Raw genomic sequence first — 20871 nt, forward strand, 5'->3', positions numbered from 1 at the left:
ACAATTTACTATAATGTAAACAATATACCTTTAATAAGAATTTGAAGCAAAGACTACAGATGGATAAGATTATTTTATGCGCTTTACATGTTTGATCCTCGCAAGCCAACGTCACATTCGTGAAAGATATTTCATTTCAAAGGTGTTTGTGCGACGATACTATGTTCGATTGGAAATCGTTCCATTTAAGAAAAAAATTATATTGCTCTTCCGTCATAGTGAATGTTGATATTGCCCTATAACTTCTATGTAATTGTACAGTCTGGAATAAGATTATATTAAAACATCTCTCAGTCAATGTTGTGTAAACAGATCAGAATTGCCTCCCATATGTTTACATAACAAAAAAATGGTTAAAATATTTGCTGGTAAACGACTATGTCTTCGGATTCTTTTGACAAGCTTTCTTTAATGTTATAGAACAATAGAAAACAGTGGCCAAAGTGACTAATTATTTGCATTCCCGAAATGATTAATTCGCATTATTTCCTATGTGACGCATACATTCTCGACAGCGATCGTATCGTGGTATTAGAAAATTCGATCACATCGTTAGAGAATAGTATTTTTGTAACACAAATATCTGAATTTTTTGCTGTGGAATAAAATGTCACAAAAAATGTACATTTCATATTTATATACAACATTTCTTATTCTTATATATTTAATATAGACACAATATGTATATCTGTATATTTTAAGATCATTATATTCATTATTTTAAGGAAAGAGAAAGCATATATTTTATCTTATATAATGTAAATTGCAGAAGCTGATATTAAAATACTTGCAAATTGCAAATTATGGAAAATATCACATAGTTTTAATATTATATATATATATATATATATATATATATATATATATATATATATATATATATATAGGTAAACATACAAACATAAATATAATTAATCTATTTATTTAATTTAAAAAATCTTTTTTAATATGACTCGTTTATTTTACTTGTAATCTCATTAACTAAATAAATTAAAGATGTATGAAATTGGATCATGTTCTATGTTTATGTCATGTTTTATGTTTCCTACATTATTTTTTTAAATTAAAAAAATATGTTATCTTCCTCCAGTCATCATACATATACCATAATCAGGATGTGGAAAATATTCTAACAAGATTACCTTAATTTTCAATTACATGCGACGAAAAGACGATAGCAAGATTCTTTCGGTGGGACCAAAGTTATAAGCGGTTTATCGTCGCGCATTGTTATCCACGTGTACGAATTTAATCGTATCATATAGAAATCATCGCGAGACGGAATGACAGGCTCGCTCAAAGTTTGATTTTCAGAATCGATACTTCCGTTTGTGTAGCCATTCTTTTGGCAGATAATCTTCGCTTCTTCCTGCGATGTTACTGGTAACGAAAAACATTGAGAATGCCATACGCCGTAGGATCGTTGCATCACTTCTCCTGTGTCAGGTCTACAAAATGATTTAGAAAAAAAGACGTTATCTAACTATTCTTATTTTATATTAAGTTTTTAAGATTTTGTATCTGACCTAATATTATTCGTCGATTTTTCAATCTTTACGCATTTCATTTCATCTTCGCCATTCGGACAATCTTTGTCACCATCGCATACGAAATCTTGTGAGATGCACGTAACATTGTTGTTTACTCTGTATATAAAGTATACAATTTTTACAATATTATTGATTATAATAATTTTTTTTTTAATTTATCATTTTTTTTTATTCTGCGATATATTTCTTAAAAAGTCTTAGATGATGTTTTATGGGATTATATTTATACAACATGTGTCTTACGCGTTGCATTTGAAGCTAGTTTGGGTGCATTGACACATTTCTGGCGACTCGTCGCTTTTATCGAGACAATGTCGCACACCGTCGCACAGCCGTTCCGGTATTGTTAGTCTTAAATATTCCGCGCATGTACATGTTACGGGTTCGTCCGTTCCATCTGAGCAGTCTACTTTAGCATCGCAGAACGCGCTTTTCGAGACGCACTCGCCATTCTTGCACCGCAATTCCGATTTAGCACAGTCTATATATATAAAAAAAAAAAATTAAGAAAACATGGATTTATGTAACAATTAATTAAGAAATATTGATTAATCAATAGATCTAATAAATCAATCTAAGTTTCTTAGATTTTAAATTGAAATCCAATTGTGTTACAAATTCATCTGATAAAATTACTTACTTTTAGATTTGTCACTACTACTAGTCTGTTGCACTTTACGCATGCACATTTCGTCTTTCTCATCCGAATCATCTCGACAATCACCTACATCATCGCATACCTGACTCCAAGGAACGCACTGTCCGATGTTGCATCGAACTCCGTCGCACACCGGTTCAGGTGTTGGTTCCGGCTTTGTCTCTGCAACGCAACGGTGGAGAAATTAAATTACACAAAAAAGTTATCGTCTTTTTTAACGCGATAGTAGACGTTAATCAGATGATCGGATTGTGACATGAATATTTGACAAAGATATTTTGGATTTTTATAAACATCCACAGTTTACCCAAAGCATGGATGAGAAAAGCGTGGATGTAATCGATGCTTGTCAAATTTCGTATGCTTCGGAAGCTGCACAAGTCGTCGATTTCGTGAAATACCGCCGCGGGATACCATCCCTTCTCGCTGCGACAGAACACCGTTCCGCTCCAATTTGACGAAGTATCATTGACCTAAGAGTGCAGGAAAAATAAAATTCAAATTTAATTATAATTTATATATTTTATGAAACTAATAGGAATAAAATTTCAGATGCAATCGATATGCAACACTAGTAGATAAATTATAGTAGTTTAATATATAATTAAATAATTGTATAGTTTAATATTATAAAGCCACACTTACCGGACATTCGAAGTTTGAAGTTTTAACGAAACAGCGGTAACAATTGTCGCAATTTTGAAGGACCGGTTGTAAAAAGATTAATTGTGTCACGTGTTCCTTGTTTGTGCCGACAGCAACGCATAAATCGTTGCTCGCTGGCGGATAGATTCTGTAAAAATTCGACGAATATAATTAATATAAGTAAATATTTTATATTTATTATAATAAAAAATATGTGTAAGTGTAATTAAGCATGTACGCACTTCTTTTCTAGAAATAATGGCCGGACATGACGCGTAAGATTTACTGCAGTTTTCAAATGGAGCAACGAGACCTCCGATGTTTTCACGTCCCTGATTTCGTCAATGACCGAGATCTGTTGATGAGGTCCGTCGACATAGAGATACGAGCGGCTTCGTCCAAGCAGGGCTGTCGTATAATTCACCGATAATCTGTAATTTATTTTTCGTTACTTTTCATTCATCGGTAATTTATTTTTCGTGCCTTTTCATTCGTCGAAAGAAACAAATTCTTAATTTGTTTTTATTTTTAATTTTAATTTTTAATAAAAAAAATCGCGAGGCTACTAAAATAAAATATTCAACAAATTTTGCACAATCCATATTTAATAATATTTTAAAAATATTTTTAAGATAAAGAAAAATCTTGAATAAAAGGCAAGAAGTTCAATTACTTTATATCTTTCGTGCAGCTCGAACTGGACAGAAGCCAGTCTGGTTCCAAGAGTAAAGCCGAGCAGCGATAACGGCCATCAACGAAGATAGCGGCCAGCCATGGCCACAGGTAGGTATAATTTCCGGTTCTTGGATCGACGATCAGGTGCGTGTCGGCGCTACTGCTTAAAACCTGTCTGCAGCGAATCCGTAACGTCATACAGATCTCGTCTTCCTCGCTCGACGGCGAAGATTCGTAACTTGTAATGTTATCCCACCTTCGCCAGAATTTCGTTTCCAACATCGTCTTGTTTGCGACGACTTTACGCATTGATTGCACATTTCTGGACGCGAGAGATAATTTTTTATTACAATTTTAATTATTTTATAATTAATTAAATAAATTTTTCTACAATTTTGAACAAGTATTATTACAATATAATATTTGAAAAATTGCTTGCGCATAAAAAGAAAAATGCTAAACTGATTGAATTATTAAAAATCTAGAGAAACGTACGCAAACCCAAGATATTCGCATAGGTTGCGTCCGAGTATCGATGTTACAGTATTATTATCCAGCATTTCTGCTTCAAGACACTGTACATGCCACGCTCCATTGTAATGTCTACTGAATAAACCCTCTATGTTTAAAACTGTCTGATCATCGCTGTCTACGTTCACGTATTCTCCATCGGTCAGTGCAACTAAAAAAAAAAGAAAAAAAAATGGCAATCCAATGTCAATTAATATTTTAACACACATTTAAATATCATTTAAAATTTAAATCATGTTTACGGCAATCGAGTTCGTCCTCGCTCAGAGGGCAATCAAAATTGCCATCGCATCTTTTCATTATCGGGATGCACCCTTCGCTCCTGCTGCAGTAATACTCGTCGTCTCCGCATATATCTGAAACGAGATTAATTATTCGTCAGATAGATGAAGATCGACAGAATAGTGTTTAAAATTGCATACCGCAATCTTCTTCGTCCGTTTCATCGGCGCAATCCACACGTCCGTCGCAAATTGCCGTTGGGTGTAGATTCGACAAATAATCTCGGCACATGCAGTCCTCTTCATCGGTGGCGTCCTCGCAATCAGAGTGCCTATCGCATCTCTTATCGATCGTTATAGTTTGAATCAATCTAAAAAAAGAGATAAACATTGATTTTCTTATAAAAAGTTTTGACTTCAATTATTGAGAATTATAATAAAAAATTTGCAAATATAATATTTCTCATAACTTGCCTTTTGCACGTGAACGTTTTAGGAGTAATTGTTGCTTTAGGAGTAATTGTTGTTTCAGGAGTAATTGTTGTTTTAGGAGTAATTGCAGAGACATTCGATGTATTAGAATCTTCGTCAATATCAGTCTGCGTTTTGTAGAAGAAACGGTAAGAAGTAAAGATGGGAATTGCTTCCGTGGTTATTTCTGTGATACAAAATTTTTACGACGAATATAATAAAAATATATATATATATATACATGTAGATTCTTGTGTGTCACTCTTCCAATTATGTCTTGTTATTTTATTATATAAAAATCAAAAACTTATGACCTGTAATAAAGAAATAAATTTTTAACTTACGATTTTTCGTATTATCGCCGGATGTTTCATCTGCTCGTGATTTCACGATTTCTTTATTGGAATCGGATTGTCTGTACATGCCATTATTTGGAGGCGATATCTCAAACAAGTCCTCGAACGGATAACATTGAATCTCATCTTCTCCGTTCAAACAATTTATAATTCGATTGCAACGTTGTTCTATCGGCAAACATCTTCCGTCGTCGCAGCTAAATGTTGGACAATTGGCCAAAGGTCTTTTATCTTTGCCAAAGGGCTCCGTAAAATTATCTGCAAAATAATATATTTTTAAATGAAAATGTAAGAGAAGAAGCGCGCAAAATCTACATTTAATCTTTTTTTAGATATTTATAATAGCATGCAAAATCATGTGAGAATATTTCGCGTTTAATTATTTAAAAAATTTCAAACTTACTTATTAACATATTAGACGTTTGCTGAATCCAGTCCAAGAAGTAACTTATTTTCATGTAAACACCAGGCTCGTTCGGACGTGCGCATCCCTCACCATGACTGACTAGGCCCGCCACATACCATTGCGAGCCAAAATTTCGATTTCTATAAAAGAAATATTTTGATGGCATATTTAAAAAAGAGATTGATCGAGGCATTGCCTTTCAATTTTTACCTGCACATCAAAGGACCACCACTGTCACCCTGACAAGTATCCTGACCACCATCAGGATATCCTGCGCAAATCGTGGCGTTGTTTTGATCCGGTAGATGCGTGCATCCTGGCAAAATTGGTACTTCCACTTCTCGCAAATAATCCGCTAAAATAAAATTTTATTTTTAAATAAAGAAAAGAATCATATTTTTGAATGTCTTTAAATTAAGATACATCTTGAAATATATTGATTGAATTAATAAATGTATATGAAACTTGCATATTATTTTGTAAATTATTGTAGTTTTATTTTTAATGCTTTCATAGTTTTTGATAGTTTAAACAAATAATTTATAAACTAAAAAAAAAATGCTTCAAGACAAAATAAAAAGCGTGAGTTTTATTCTGTCCTGGAAAATTGTCCATGTTATTTTTCATTAAATTTTCAGAAATTTGTATGCCTATATAAGTACTATACTAGAATGTCTTGTTTTAAAAAATAAAAAATTGATTAAATAGCTTTACACCCAGTTGATAGAATCGTTTGAGTATTGTTTGCATATTTATTAATTAAAAGAAACACAAAATTATTATCTGGATTTTGAAAGTTTATCTTACAATTTGGTCCATCTTCTCTTAAGGCTCCCCATCCAATAGCAATGCACATAGATAGTGGTGATGGTTCCTTATTCCATTCAGTACCCAGAATACTTGGAGACGGTAAGCAAGCCTGACGAATCCATCGATTGAAAAGGAATGGTTTGTCCAGCATAATAATCGATATATCGTTTTGCATATTTTCACTTTCGTAATCAGGATGAGTGATCACAAATCTCGCTTTCCTCGATTGAGTTGTCGGTGAAAATGAAAATCGTCTGAACGTGCCGGCTTGTATTTCGTAATAGTGTTTTTCGTATCTAAAATTTATCGGGAAATTTTTCCATAGAGAGAATATCTATATCTAAGAAATCTAATCGCTTGTGCGTATCCACTGCTTATGTTCATCATAAATTTACGAGCTAAAAAAGTACTTTTTTAAAAACTCCCTTGAGAACACTTCTTACCCTTCCATGCAATGACTCGCGGTGAGTACGTGGATTTCACTGAGAATAACGCCACCGCAATGGAACCGACCGTCTTTGTAAATAGCAACGAGGAATGGCCAGGCTTTGGGCTGACTAGCTCGACCGCCGACTACTCGCGATTGCGCTCCGACGAGAGTGTCGTTTTCATCTTGCTCTTTCTTCTCGAACGCTGAATGTTTTGCATCTAATAGCCCCAACGTTTCCTGATAAAGCTTATTGAACTTATACAAAACGTGTTGTTCCTTCGCTTGTTTTTTGTATACATAATCGTTTCTCATTGCGTCGACAGTACGGAAGGAATCCTGATACGGAATAGTTTTTATGCCGCACGGTAACAGCGGACATTTCACGAATATTGCTGTACCCGAACACGATGTCAATTTTATCTGGCCGTCGATTTCTTTTACGTAAGGATCTCGAAAGACATTTTCAGGCACGCGTACGATTTGTATATCCGGCATTGCTCTATAAAAATACGACGATGTATTAAGTATTCGTCTATTATTAACTAAAAGATTTAGATTAGAGATTATTGTTAGCATATTTTTTTATCTCCATTTTAAATATGATATGCCAGTTGTATTTTTAACAATTGATGACGTACGTTAGCGGTTGACCAATTTCCGAAAAGCAAGCATCAATCGCCCAGGAAGATGTGACCGAACAAACGGGATACCATTGTCCTTGTACGTTTTTATGCAAATATCCTTGAGCATAACCAACAGTAGATATCTAAAAATGAAACAATATCGTCGCATAATTCACAAGTAATAATAAAAGTGAATAATATACGTCCGAGTGTAATGATGAACAATAAATCGGAGAAACTAGAAAAATTTAATAATCTAAAATAATTTAAATTTAATAATCTAAAATATTTAAATAATTTATAATGATGAATATATTATTTGTTTGTACATCTTTTGGACTTATGTATGATTCCGAAAGTATAGTGCAGTCTAGCTCATCTTTTCCGTCAGGACATTGTTTAATACCGTCGCAACGTTGTGAAAGTGGTACACAATTAAGCCGCAGAGGATTGTACGAGTCGTAATTACAACTAAAAGAGTCTGCCGGGCAATCTGAAAATATATGTAAGTTTAAAATTTAAATAATCTGTAAATTGAGCGACCAAATTTGGGATAAAATCTTTATAATTTTATAGATCTTTTTTTTAATTTTGGTGCAAATTTATAGATCATATAATGCGAAATTCTTAGTAATATGATAAATATTGCGTTTTGCATGAAAAGGACTTATGAATGGAGAAAAGTCTCGTGGGTAAAGTAGCTTATATAAATGTAGCCAGTATTTAGCGTCATCTGGCGATCATCCAATATTAAAAAAAATATATTTATAATTCTTTTACTACTATTTTAACAATAGACTTATTAAACTCATATTATTTTTGTTAAATAATAAATAAATAATTTTAATTTTTTTAATAAAAATCCAATAAGAGAAAAAATGCTCAGTTGATCGTTTAGATTTCTATGTCATATATATTATCCTAATTTTGTCTTGTTAACGCTTATATAGCTTTATGTAATGTTTTAAATTGGATAAATAAATTCTAAAATAATGCAAATATACAAACAAAATTTAATTCAATATTCGTAATTTACCGAAACAGCCAAGCTCGTCTTCTCCATGTGGGCAATCAAAATAACCGTCACAAATTTGATCTTGTAATATCCGATCCCTACAGGAGCAGTTCATCTCGTCGCTGACATCAAAGCAATTAGCACGGCCGTCGCACCTATTTGTCTCCGGAATGCAGAATAGATTATCGCACTGATAATAATTTTGGGGACACTTATATGCTGAAATAATTATTATATTGTTAAAAGCAACATTTTAATTTACTTTTATTTTCTTAGAAATTTTTAACTTAATTTAAACTTAAAATTCTATAGGAATTTCCATCGTAATAATGCTAATGAAATAAATAAATAAATAAAATAAAGAAAGAAGGCGATAAATCAGACAATTTAAAAAAAAAGTCATGAAAAATTCACGACATGACACTTATACCTGAATAGTCCTGCGATACGATAGTCCCGTCCTTCTGAAAAAGCTTTCGGGGTTCTCCCGGCGGAGAATCCTTTTTGTCAACAGAGGAGCGATCAGATTGCAACGTGTCGGAGATTGACGAAAAGTGCAGAATCGGCAATGACATGTAGCCGCAAAAGTATGGCGTCTTCGGTTGTTGATTAAGCGAGATTGGCGATACGTTTGATGTGGCGGATCTCATTCCTTGTTCCGCCGATTGAGCTTGCGGCAGATTGCCGGCATAACTAAATCCCGGTATAAATTGCATCGTATTCGCCTGCAATTGCATGTAATTCGACGACGGAAAACCACGATAAGGCGATTTTTGGAATGGAAACTCACGATTTGGCGTGATGGAAGGATTGGACGATTCTGGATAAGAGGACGGCATATTGGAAGACTGGCTAGCTGAATAATCATAGATACAGACGGGATGTAACATTGTGGGCAACATTTGCACATGCTGGAAGGATTCCGTGCTCTCGGAAGTTGCTTGGATGGACTCGCTTTTCTCTTCAGAATGATCATCCGATGTGAATTCATCGAAAACACTGTGATTCTCCGTCGATTCTGAAACTATTGTGCATATATCTTTTGAAAATTGCATTATTATATTTTGGAAAAATTATTTGCGTTCTGTAATTAACGAAAGCAACTCTAGAATTATAATGGTCTGGAAAAAATCAGTTATTTTATTTTTAAATTACATAAGTAAAAAAAAAAAAAAATTAAAAAAACTTTAAAAAAACTTGAAAAAGAAAAATTAAAAAACTTTGAACATTTTATTTAAAATTAGATCAAACTTCTTTCATTATAAATAAATTCTCAAAATTTCATTCGGCTCATGAAACTTCATAGGATTATGCAGTACATAATAAATTTCTACTATACTCTTCCGCATACGTTATAAATTATTTCCAATAGTCTTTAAAGAAAAAAAAAAAAATCTCTTGCGTGACGGAATGAAAAAGGAGTCGATTGGAAAAATAAAAAAAAAAGTATTTAATTTCGAAAAGTTTGTTTGGCAGAAAATATTAATATTATAGTTAGCAAGTTTAATGCCATCATTTGTATCCCGACCTTTAATTATTTCATTGTTTCTTTTCTATGCAGCACCGTACCGTTTATCGTTGTAGCTGATTGATTTTCCGGGTGTCCCTCGAACGAAGGTTGCACCGAAGGATGCCCCGTGCTGTCATCATCGCTGTCGATTCCGGTCACGTCGTATCCTGCTGGCATACTCGTCACGCTTTCAGCAATCGTAAATTGTTTTATGAGATCGATGGTATACCGCGTATTCGTTTCAGTTGATCCTACCGAATAATTTGTAGTTCCTTTGTATCTTGCATCGTCTTCCGTAATAGTATATTGTGTCGTGCTACTCGACTCCGTCGTATCAAACTGCAGCGTAACGGTTTCACTTGTACCTTCGCTTTCAGTTTGTTGATCGGCGTTTGGTATAGCGGAAGAACTGCTTTCATCGATTTGGATTCTCATCGTACGCGAGTCGATTGTGATTAGATTATCGTCCGGGTGTTCGTCGTTTATACTCGTCGTCGAGTTGATATTAATGTCAGAGGTATTTGTATCTACCTGACTGCCATTGTAATTTGTAGGATCAATTGATGTAGTGGAGGTTTTTGATATATCGATGTTTTTCGATGATTGATTCGCAGAATCCTGCGATACATCGTTTATAAGCGATTCCGTCACCGTCCTTTGAACTTTCGCCATTTCCGTTCCATTGACTTCCGCTCGTTTGGCCTCTTCGTTATCCAGCAATTTGATGGCGGTGATGTTGGAATCGCTCGAGCGATTTTGTTCAACGTAGTCATGAGAGAAATATTGATCTCGCGATAGCGGCGTAGGGTCCTCGTTGAATTTATTCGCGTCAGTCAACTGCGTCTTGCATTTCAGACACTTTAACATGTCCGATACGGACACGGGATATCCGTTGCTTTGCACATTATTCTTGAGATTCTTGAGATAGCTTTCCATCGTTTTCAACAACATCCCGCAGTGCTCAGCGCTCATTTCGCAGTCTCTCCTCGTGCGTGATATCTCTCGTTTGAAACGCGTGTCACCTTCGTTCGCGACAATGTTATATATGTAAGAAAGCGCGTCGTCTTTTGCTTGCGTTATCTGATTCGTGAGATTCATCTGATCGCTGAAAAGTGGATTTTCAATGAACTCTCTTTCAAGCTCGCTGATCAGCTGATCCACGCTTGATTCCCGATGAAGATCTGAAATGAGAATCATGGCAAAAGATGACTCTTTGAAGATATCGGTTGGAAATCGACGATCGCGTGGAACGGATTTTTTTGCGAAAATAAAGCATACAAGCGCCCAGCTCTTACATATATATATATATATATATATGACATTTACTAACCGAAAGTATTATTCATGAAAAAAACAAACGCGAGCCTCAACAAAGTCACCATCAGCACCACAGAGATTATTACAAAAACAGCAATGCATTCCTTTCCACGTGATCTTAGGCAGCATTTGTCCGATTTTATCTCACATCTGTTTAGTGTTTCGCCTGAAATCACACAATTAATATTAATCCTGAAGTATCGAGAATATATTGTATAATAAAACAAGATACGCCATAAAATATTATCATTATCCAAGAACTTATCAAATTTTTAATACAAATTTAATGTAACAATATATTTTTTTTTACATTATTAACATACTTTTTGAAGCTTTCAGCAAAGATAAATTAGATCTCTTTGTTTTTCAGGTATTACTTGTGGAGTAAGAAACATTTACCTGTGTTTTCCGAATCCACCAACACGGTGTGACATGGTGAATGGATTGGAACATCGACTATTTGATGTTCTGAGTGTTCTTGACTATCGTACATTTTATCCGATTTATTTGCGAAGTACACTAATTGTTAATAAAATAATTATAATCAAAATTAATCGTATTTGCTTGGTGATTAATTAATGTAGTAAATAATTAATTTGCATCAAATATCAAATATATACGGTGCAAAAAAAAAAAAAAAAATTTTTTTAATTACTTTCGCGAATTTATTTAAACTGTTCCTTAAGACTAAATTTTCTTGTAAGAAGTTTTTTTTATGGCTTTACCGATCTTCACACTAGATCATACCGACGACGACTAACCCAGGACTCGATAGGCAGAGTCGTTTCTCACCACCGATGCGTCAGCGAAAAATTGCTGACAACTTATTTCGTCTCCTGTTACACCCGTGTGAATGAATCCTGTTACACGCATTTTGATAAGTGTCGTCGTTGTCGCAGAGCCTGAAAAAAAAAAAAACTGTAAATGAAATTCTAGACTTTTACAGAAAAAAAAATTAAATGCAGGTTTCAGAGACCAGCTTAATGGTAAAATTAATCGGCCCTTTACTATACAGATTCGAGAATTTAAATTCCCTCGTCTCGCCGTCTCTTTTACATGCAAGAGAAGATAGCAAACAACGTTCGTGATTAATGTCTCTCATTTTCAAATTGAATTGAATGAAATTTTTTTTTTCCGCAAGCTCTCTCAATTTCAGTGAGAAACTATTATTCTTCATTATGGAAAAAGTTCCACATCTCATAAAGTTAATTCTGTGTTAGCAAAAGAGAAATAAAACAGATAGAAAATCATATGATGAATATATGCACTTGCGTAATAGAATATTTTATGCATGTTTACCTTTGCATAAAAATTAATTCAAATACAGCAGTCGCGAGAAATTGTCCAACGCAAACAAAATAGAAATCCTTTATACATAAAAGCGCGAAATTAATGTACATTTTTAACAAGTATAAAATATTAATACTTTCGAAATAGATATCACAATGAAAATAATAGATTACAATCAATTTAAATTTTCTTGTATGGAAACTATTTTAATGACATTTGTATAAAGTGTGATACTCAAAGCTGGAAATTGCTATCGGAATTGAACAAGAGACGATTGGTGCTCGGAACCAATAACTGCGAAACAATTCTATACTTTGCTAAAGTATTAATGAGATAAGTTTCTATCGATACAGGTCATGCTTTTCCATATTGCGCTACAAATTGGTTGCGAATCGATCGTTGCAAAGTGGCGCGAATGAAAACACACATTAGTAAATCTCTCCAGACAGTACAAGATAATCAAAGGACGTCTTAAAGATGTCTAAAAAACAAGAGACGTCTTTAAATTGTCTTTGAGACGTCTTCTAGAAACATGTGCTGTCTGAGTCTGGCGTTTTCGCAATTCTCTAATATCTTTTCGCTTGTTGACTTTTATTTCTATAAATATTATATTATATAAATATTATAATATATAATTTATATAAATAAATAATTATATAAATATTATAATTTATAATTATATAAATAAATATTATAATTTATATAAATAAATTGTTTCAATCATATAAAATTTGAAACGTTTTGAAATCATTTTACGATAGCAATTGATATTTTATGAAAGAAAATGTTTCTAAAACATGGAAGAAGAGACAGATGTAATGACTAAAAATTGAGATGCAATAATATGATACATAAAATAATGAAACCAATAATAATAACGTTATGGATCCGTTCAAATAATGCAATATTGTTTTTGATGTAACGCGATATTTCGTATCACCGCGTTCCAATTTTGTGTGCATGCATCAACATGCAATGTGCTAGGCTGTCATATATTTGAACACTGCAAAGTTGCTTTTTTGTTGCGGCAGAGAAAGCAGGTAACGTGATATTTCCTGAAAGCTGTTTAAACCAAAAATAACGAGTCATTGCATACGAAATGTTTAATTTCGAAAAGCCTTTCAGTTTTATAGAAAGCTGTTTAAAAAGCTGTATAAATAGCTTTTAACTTTTCCCATTTGTAAACTCTTACATTTAATCTCGAAATGAGATTATAAAAATGGCTTATCATCCTGAGAAACGCTATACTTTCAATTATGCATTCCTCTTTTATATATTTCAGAAGTAAAAAAACGAGTTTTTATAATGAGATTAAGAAAATGGCTTATCAATTATATATTTATTTTTTTGCTCAGAAATCAAAAACATGTTTTCTCTATTTGTATCATGTATGTGACATAATGTCAGCTGAAAAATCAATTAAAATTATTTTTCTCATTATCACGATCATTAGGCAAGTCGATAATTCGATTAGTGCGCATACGCTATCGATACATCGGCGCTGTTTGCACCGAGCTGAAATTGTTCGAGCTATTATAGCGACGATAATTGCACAATCAGTCTCCTTTTACTTTCTCTCATGCTTGAGCCACCTGTGGATCGATGAAAGTGACAGTCTGCTCCAATGTTACGCCAAGTACACAATCGTATAAATGTATCGGATTTTATTTATTTATCGGTGATTCGCGATTGTAATTTGCATCGATCTGATGGCAATTGCACAAAAGAATTTCGTAAGGAGGCGCAAATCATCGCGATTATCGCTAATTCCCTTGTGGTACATATCACGAGTGCTCGAAGAAATCGCGATAGATTGATCATATCCATGGTTCGTTTGATACGCAATTTACGCATTTGATACATGAAAGTATCATTGAAAAGATGTTTTCGAAAAAATTTATTACGATATTAATAATATAATGCAGCAAGAATAATGTTTCTAAGTTGTCAAATGTATTGAATTAATTTGTGATAGAAATAATGAATTTTCATTTTAACTTAATAATTGATAAATGTAATATATTTATATAAGTGTAAAAAATTTTGCGATATTATTACTTAACTTTAAACGTTAAAATTATGTGGAATTTTATAACAATAGAAAAATAATTTTTGTGTACGAGCGTTATCCTGAAAATCTGTCCGATAAAACACGTTAATATAAATTTGCAAAAATCTCACTTCTCGAGCAAGAAAAATAAAAAGAGATTCCGAAATCGTATCGATAAGAGATAAATCTTTTTGAAATGATTACAATCTGTGCTGCTGAACCGAGAATTCACAAGAGAATAATCCTAATGACACGCGCATTTGTAAGTATTCGTTAAATATAGTCTATTATTTTTTTATATTATTTATATTAACTTGCATTAATATAAATATATTTTATATCACGCTATTATATGTATATATGTATATGCAAATGTAATATCGCACTGAAGGTAATATCGCTTCTTTTCCTGATCACGTCGTATCGCAATATTTCTCGTACAAGGGTAAATATTATTGCCTTGCGATTACGCACGAACGATTAACGTGTGCGTATATATTTTCGGCATGAAAGATCTGAGATCGGAGATTTCTCTCGCTTCGAAAAATCACGGGAGAGATAGTCGGGAAAATAATGCTTGAACTGTTTTTCGCGGAATCCTCGTGTCAGTCAAGGAAAATAAGAGCGTTCGTGATATTTTTTTTTTTTTTTCATACATTTTTTTTCGTACTTATTTTTTTCCGTATTTACCGTATTACTATTTGCTTTCTATGGGCAACATTTTTATTCCCTTGCATTTGAATATTTAGCAAGAGATTTTTAATTACTCTTGATAAAATTGTAAAATCAAGCGTTTAGAGTGTGCGTCTTTGCGTCCGAGAAAATGTTTATATAAAATCGTAAAATTGTTTAAAATACCGTCACTTTAAATCCTGGAATTTTTCTGGTATTTACAATTTATTTCATACACTACAGCGGCCAAGAATAATTGTACGCGGTAATCTTCTACGCGTGATGCAAATAATAATTTTAATGATATAAATTATGTATATTTTTTTATATTCTAACAAGGATTTGAAGAATTATTTTTTTCACTTTTTATTTTGTTTTAATTATCTACTTAGCCAGTCTTATCATTAATTAGTCAAATTAATAATGAATAATTAATGCTAATGAAACGTCTGTTGTTTGAATTCATTGCATTATACAAATATATAAGATAATATTCCATATCATTATTCCAAGCTTATTAAAGATTCTTTTATGCCAATTACTATTATTGATCAAATCATATCCGCATCAATTGCGTTTACGTTTAGATTATTACACATTACAGCTGAGTCATAAATTAGAATATATATTCCTAAAGCTAAAATCGAATGTTAATACACTTCCTTCCCCGATTATTAATGCGGCACGTGACTTAATCAATAATATAAAAGATTTAGTCTTAAGCCTCAAATTAAACACTTTGATTATCTCGATGGGAAACTCCTGTAATTAATACGGCTTATAATAGAATTTAACTTTCGTCGATTGTATGCTACTTTATTCTCAAGTTAGCCGTATCTTGAATAATGATAATTAAAAGAATGAATTTTATATATTATTATTTTTTTCTCTTGCGTAAAATTTGACTAATTGTTCCACTAACATTTAAATCGTAATATATTCTTCCACCAGCGCGCATTTTGATCACGACACGTTGCCGCGGCAATTGTTCCTCTAATCACAATCATAACACACACACAGTGATTACCCTACTCCGACCTGTGTACCTATGTAGGTGTACGGTTCTCATATATTGTGCCAAGGCGAGAGAGCAAACGAGAGAACGGAAGGCACAAAGGTACGGAGCCGAGAACACGAGAGGATAAAGCAGTCTGTGTATGTGTGTGTGTGTATGTGCATCTGAATAAGAATAGCCGTAAAATCGTTTCCGTTTCCCCTTCTTTCTCGTCATCGACCATGTGAGTCCCAACGTTGGGTTTGGTAGACAAATGGGGAGTCTTCATGTTGACGGTCCGGTGACTGTGTTTGTGACGTGGACCCAACTGACGCTGTCATAAGCACCTTTTTCTTGCTGCATCGACCAGGATCAACCGACTTCTGCGACACGGTCGTTGTGCGCACATCTCGATCGGGATCATTCGTCTCGGAGATACGTGTCCATGTTTCAGTTAAGTGGTGCGTGCCTCTCTAGATTAGTCGTAGTTGGTCGAGTCTTACAATAGACAGTACGCCAGTTCCAAGTAAACCACTCATAAGAACAGTGTTATATTTCATAACGCCAGTGTTATTCCTCTTTATTCCCGATATCACGCTGATGACCCGAAGTGACAACGTTTCCTCTCTATGAAATCGAGAGTGCGCTAATTTGGTGATAATCAATTTATTAATATTTATTTATATTGCAAAAGTAAAGTCAGTATCGACTAAAATTGAAATAAATGTTATACTTATTAATACGCGATTTAAAAAAATATTTTTATTAATTTTTTTCATTTACATTATATTTTATGCTTCAAGTGAGATAAGGAAAAAAAAATATTCTTTTTAATATAATTATTTATTATTGGCGTTCTTTTTATCTTTTAATCGTATCATTGTTTGGTAAGTGATAAACAATCTTATCACAAGATGTGTATATGACACATCGATGTGATTAGAGTATAAATAGTAGTATTAAACATTTATAATCCATTAAAAGCGTTTTATTTATTTTTCAATATTCAAGATATTAACTCGGCTGTTTGCTACATACAATAAAATTATTTCGCAAAGTATCAAACAGTTTAAATGTATATTTTCACAACAAAATAACATTTTATGTCTTACTTTGTGACTTCTACAGCAAATATATAATAGCAAATAAAATAAATTATTAAATCTTTTTGAAAGCTAAAAATGAATAAAATATACGTAACAAAATTAAAATGCAACTATAAATAATATAATAAAAAAATGTAGAATTATGTCACGAATAGTGTCAAAATGTCGTGAAAAGTGAAAGTGCTGTCTTCAGTCAGTCTAACTGATATAATCGTTCATCTCGTCGAAATTTAAGAGCATCTGGCTCTTACTTAATCCCAGGTTGTATAAAATATGTATATAATTCAGTTTACGAGAGACCATGATTTCCATAATTGAATACAGCAGTCGAGCATTAATTTATTAAGCACTTGTTGAAAATCGTGTATATAAAAATTATATTTTATATTCTGTGTTAGCAACGTAATTCTTTCGTGATTTAAAGTGGCGCAGTGGGTCACAATTGATGAGATCGTCCTATCTGAAGGATAATTATGTGTGCGATATATGCAAAAACTTATCTAAATCTTTTCTTTTGTCATGACGCCTTCAATCATTGTTGACCGTTTTATCGGCGGTAATTAAAATAAGCGCACGGAGAAGCGACAGGAATGATTTAGCGAAAAATTCAGAGATAACGTAATGAATTGGCTGAATTGGAGTATTAAATTGTTGAAAATAAGCTTAAATATTCCCCTCTTTAGAATATATTTAATCAAAACATATCAAGAAAAATATAAGAGAATAAATTAAAATTATTAGCAATGTTTTACCTGAACCGTCAATCTCGGAGTTTATCGTAAATCTGACGAAATTTAAATTTGTTTGTAATTTACGCTTGTCATAATTTAAATTTGAGTCAAAGGCTGCATAAAATACAAACTATACGGACAATAAATGTAGAATTTATTAATATGGCCTTGGAAGCGTCAAACTTCTATCGAGCATTGACTACGAAAATAAAAGACGTTCACATAGAAGACATTCGTGAAATATTATCACTGCATTTGTCTCACATCTAATTTAATTTGACATATTTTTATTATAATATTTGACGTAATCATAATTTTCATTTATAATATTTAACATCTAGTTACATACATACACAGATTCAATTGAAAAAACTGAAGCAATTTATCGCTATGCACTTAATGAGAGATTTATGTTTTTTGCCTTCAATTTTTTTTTGTAATATTTGGTTTTCAGTTCGTTGATAACATTAATTTTTAATGCAAGAGTCGATATTGAAATTAAAAACATGTTTTTTTTTTATTTTTAACTTTTTTAAGCTTTCCATGCATTCGAACGAAATCAGATTATGCTAATTCTTATTCTGAGAGACGTGAAAAAAAAAAACGTATCAAAAAAATAGAATATTGAATATTTATACTCTTCTATATTCTCGTGGAAGTTCTCTGAGAATCTTTGATGTAAGAGAACTAACATTTTACATGAAGCGACCTGATATTATCCGACTATATATGAGGAAGAAGAACATTATATGTGAGAAGAAGTTAATTACCTTTTCTAATTAACGTTACAAAACTCGTGTCTTCATTTCCGTATCGCATTTCACAAGTGAACGAATTATTCTCGATGTAGTTGAATTTATAACGTACTTGAATGTATAACGTTATCGTGTTGGTGCAGATCTCTTTTATATTTTATCGGCTTTAGCCAACTATGTATTTCAATATTTACTGTTACTCGACAGGCATTGTTTTATATTTCTACATGCACTGATTCCTCGTGATTTTGACACGACTTTTATCACAAAATATACAGCAAACGATATCTAAAGTGTTATAAAAAATTTTAAATTTCTAACTTTAGAGTGTTTAAAATTTTTATAACAATCAATATGGGGGTCAGGTCAATTTTTTGATTTTTCCTTTGAAACTGTTTTAAAATTCAACATAATGAAAGTAAAAATTTAAATAAATGAATATATGGATAAAATATTTGTAGTAATAAAATAAAATTTACGTATACATCTCGCGAGATATTAGACTAGACCGATAAAATAAAAAATTTATGGTTAACGTTATATCGAAAAACGATATTGCCGTTATTGCCGATATCGTCGAGTTTCTGACGATTATTCAACAAATAAAAGAATAAAACACAATGAAAATTCCAACAAAAATGTCAAGTGTTCCAATATTCCGCGCGCAATTCTGTGATCACATATGTGTAATCATAATGTGCGCATGTAAATTGTACAGCTTTTCCACGTATTCGACATATTTAAGTGCACACGCGTCCCTCGTTGCGCATATGTGACGCTTGTTGAAAAGCATGCAATACCGAGAGCCTATTCCTATATATATACATCTAACATATATATGTGCCTTACTCATAAACCGCGTTACATACATACCTTGCCATCGGCAACGCACTCGTTTACACCTTACACCAACTGACATGCCGCACGTGCTACTTGTATAAGGCTCGATCTTAATGGTATACAGTAGACCTATTATATCCTTTTTAAAGCAGCAGCAAAAATGACCATTTGTCACTTCTTGTTTTTATATGTTTGTTTTAGAATTTTATGTTTTTGCACGCGCTCGTGTAATCTTTTTTTCATCATATATCTTTCTCATATTATTTATAATCTTTATAATATTTATGGAATAATTCTTTCGATTTTCTATGAGTTTGCGGTACAGCAAAGCATAAAGACTTTGTTGTTTTTGGGTTGACATCTGTCTCGATCGATACTCGTTGCTATCATTTCAAAAATAGTCTACCTGAAGGAAGATATGATACACTCTAAATTTTACAATATCAACTTTCGCATCAATTCCTTCTACATATTTCATAAACATAATTCTCTCGTAAAGAAACGTATATATATTCTTACTATATAAGCGACAGCAGTCTTATAAGTTGATGCTTAACCGAAAGTGAAGTCACGTAACGTAGAATCTCGTGAAAGTTTTATTTATGCTTTTTTTTTCGTTCTAAAATACGACAGATAAGTGAAAGTCGTTTCGCGGTGTCGCCCGGTTATCCTTGAGCTGCTCGGAAGATCAATATTTTTCTCTTATCATTTTAATTAGCGATACATGTGCGCGGTCATCAAAAGTAAATAACTTTGAAGGCAGCCTGAAATAATAGCCACTAATTATATAATTCACGCGTAAAATGTCGAATATTGATACTCCGTGTTCTCTGTGTAGGCGTGTATAATAATTATCTCTAATAAACAACATGATAAGCTTATCAAAAATATTTTCCGATGATGACACGCGCAATGAATTCAATTGCTTTCTCATGATAAACTGATTTTAAGATAAGATCCTTCTTACGCGGTTTTCTTTGAACAGTTATCGCGTATATTAAAAATTTGCATTTAAAAATTCTTATCTGCAATAATGCATGACACATGCCGGTCACATTATCGCGTGCATCCTAATGAAAGATTCAAGTCAACGATTGTATGTTTTACTGATTATGAGCAATAAAACTAAAAAAGTTGTTGCCTAATGACGACGAGACTTTCAATCATTCGAGGAAGGATACTCCTGTCATTACCTGCTCATTTTGGTCTCTGCTT

The 20871-nt window shown here is 32.7% G+C and overlaps 2 protein-coding genes across 13 annotated transcripts in view; one reads left to right on the forward strand and one right to left on the reverse strand.

The window, feature by feature from the left end:
• Nucleotides 1–135: 135 nt before the first annotated feature.
• On the reverse strand, nt 136–20869 carry LOC126851609 (serine protease nudel-like). Of its 5 annotated transcripts, none has more exons than XM_050595737.1 (27): nt 18832–18936; nt 11980–12120; nt 11618–11737; nt 11232–11384; nt 9961–11082; nt 8822–9415; nt 8413–8610; nt 7706–7869; nt 7392–7519; nt 6767–7252; nt 6321–6619; nt 5724–5868; nt 5511–5653; nt 5096–5365; nt 4755–4938; nt 4482–4651; nt 4302–4415; nt 4024–4210; nt 3527–3850; nt 3096–3284; nt 2854–3001; nt 2516–2681; nt 2191–2370; nt 1794–2031; nt 1527–1646; nt 1143–1448; nt 136–262 (listed from the first exon to the last, which is right to left on the reverse strand). In XM_050595737.1, the coding sequence occupies exons 1-26, from the start codon at nt 18878–18880 to the stop codon at nt 1151–1153; spliced, it is 6330 nt and encodes a 2109-aa protein (XP_050451694.1). In that variant the 5' UTR covers nt 18881–18936; the 3' UTR covers nt 136–262; nt 1143–1150. The 5 variants fall into 5 exon arrangements, with proteins under 5 accessions (XP_050451694.1, XP_050451693.1, XP_050451695.1 ...); XM_050595736.1 differs by lacking the exon at nt 136–262 and adding an exon at nt 451–595; XM_050595738.1 differs by lacking the exons at nt 136–262; nt 18832–18936 and adding an exon at nt 19690–20869 and having other exon boundaries at nt 914–1448.
• LOC126851610 (neutral ceramidase) overlaps nt 14443–20871 on the forward strand; it is a 37229-nt gene continuing 30800 nt past the window's right edge. For 2 of the 8 annotated variants that reach the window (XM_050595742.1, XM_050595751.1), the window contains exon 1: nt 16692–16878. The gene's annotated coding sequence lies outside the window, so the exon portion shown is untranslated. The other 6 variants (XM_050595745.1, XM_050595748.1, XM_050595743.1 and 3 more) reach the window with 6 other exon arrangements.

This window comes from Cataglyphis hispanica, chromosome 8 (assembly GCF_021464435.1).
Source record: "Cataglyphis hispanica isolate Lineage 1 chromosome 8, ULB_Chis1_1.0, whole genome shotgun sequence".
Classification (NCBI taxonomy): Eukaryota; Metazoa; Arthropoda; class Insecta; order Hymenoptera; family Formicidae; genus Cataglyphis; species Cataglyphis hispanica.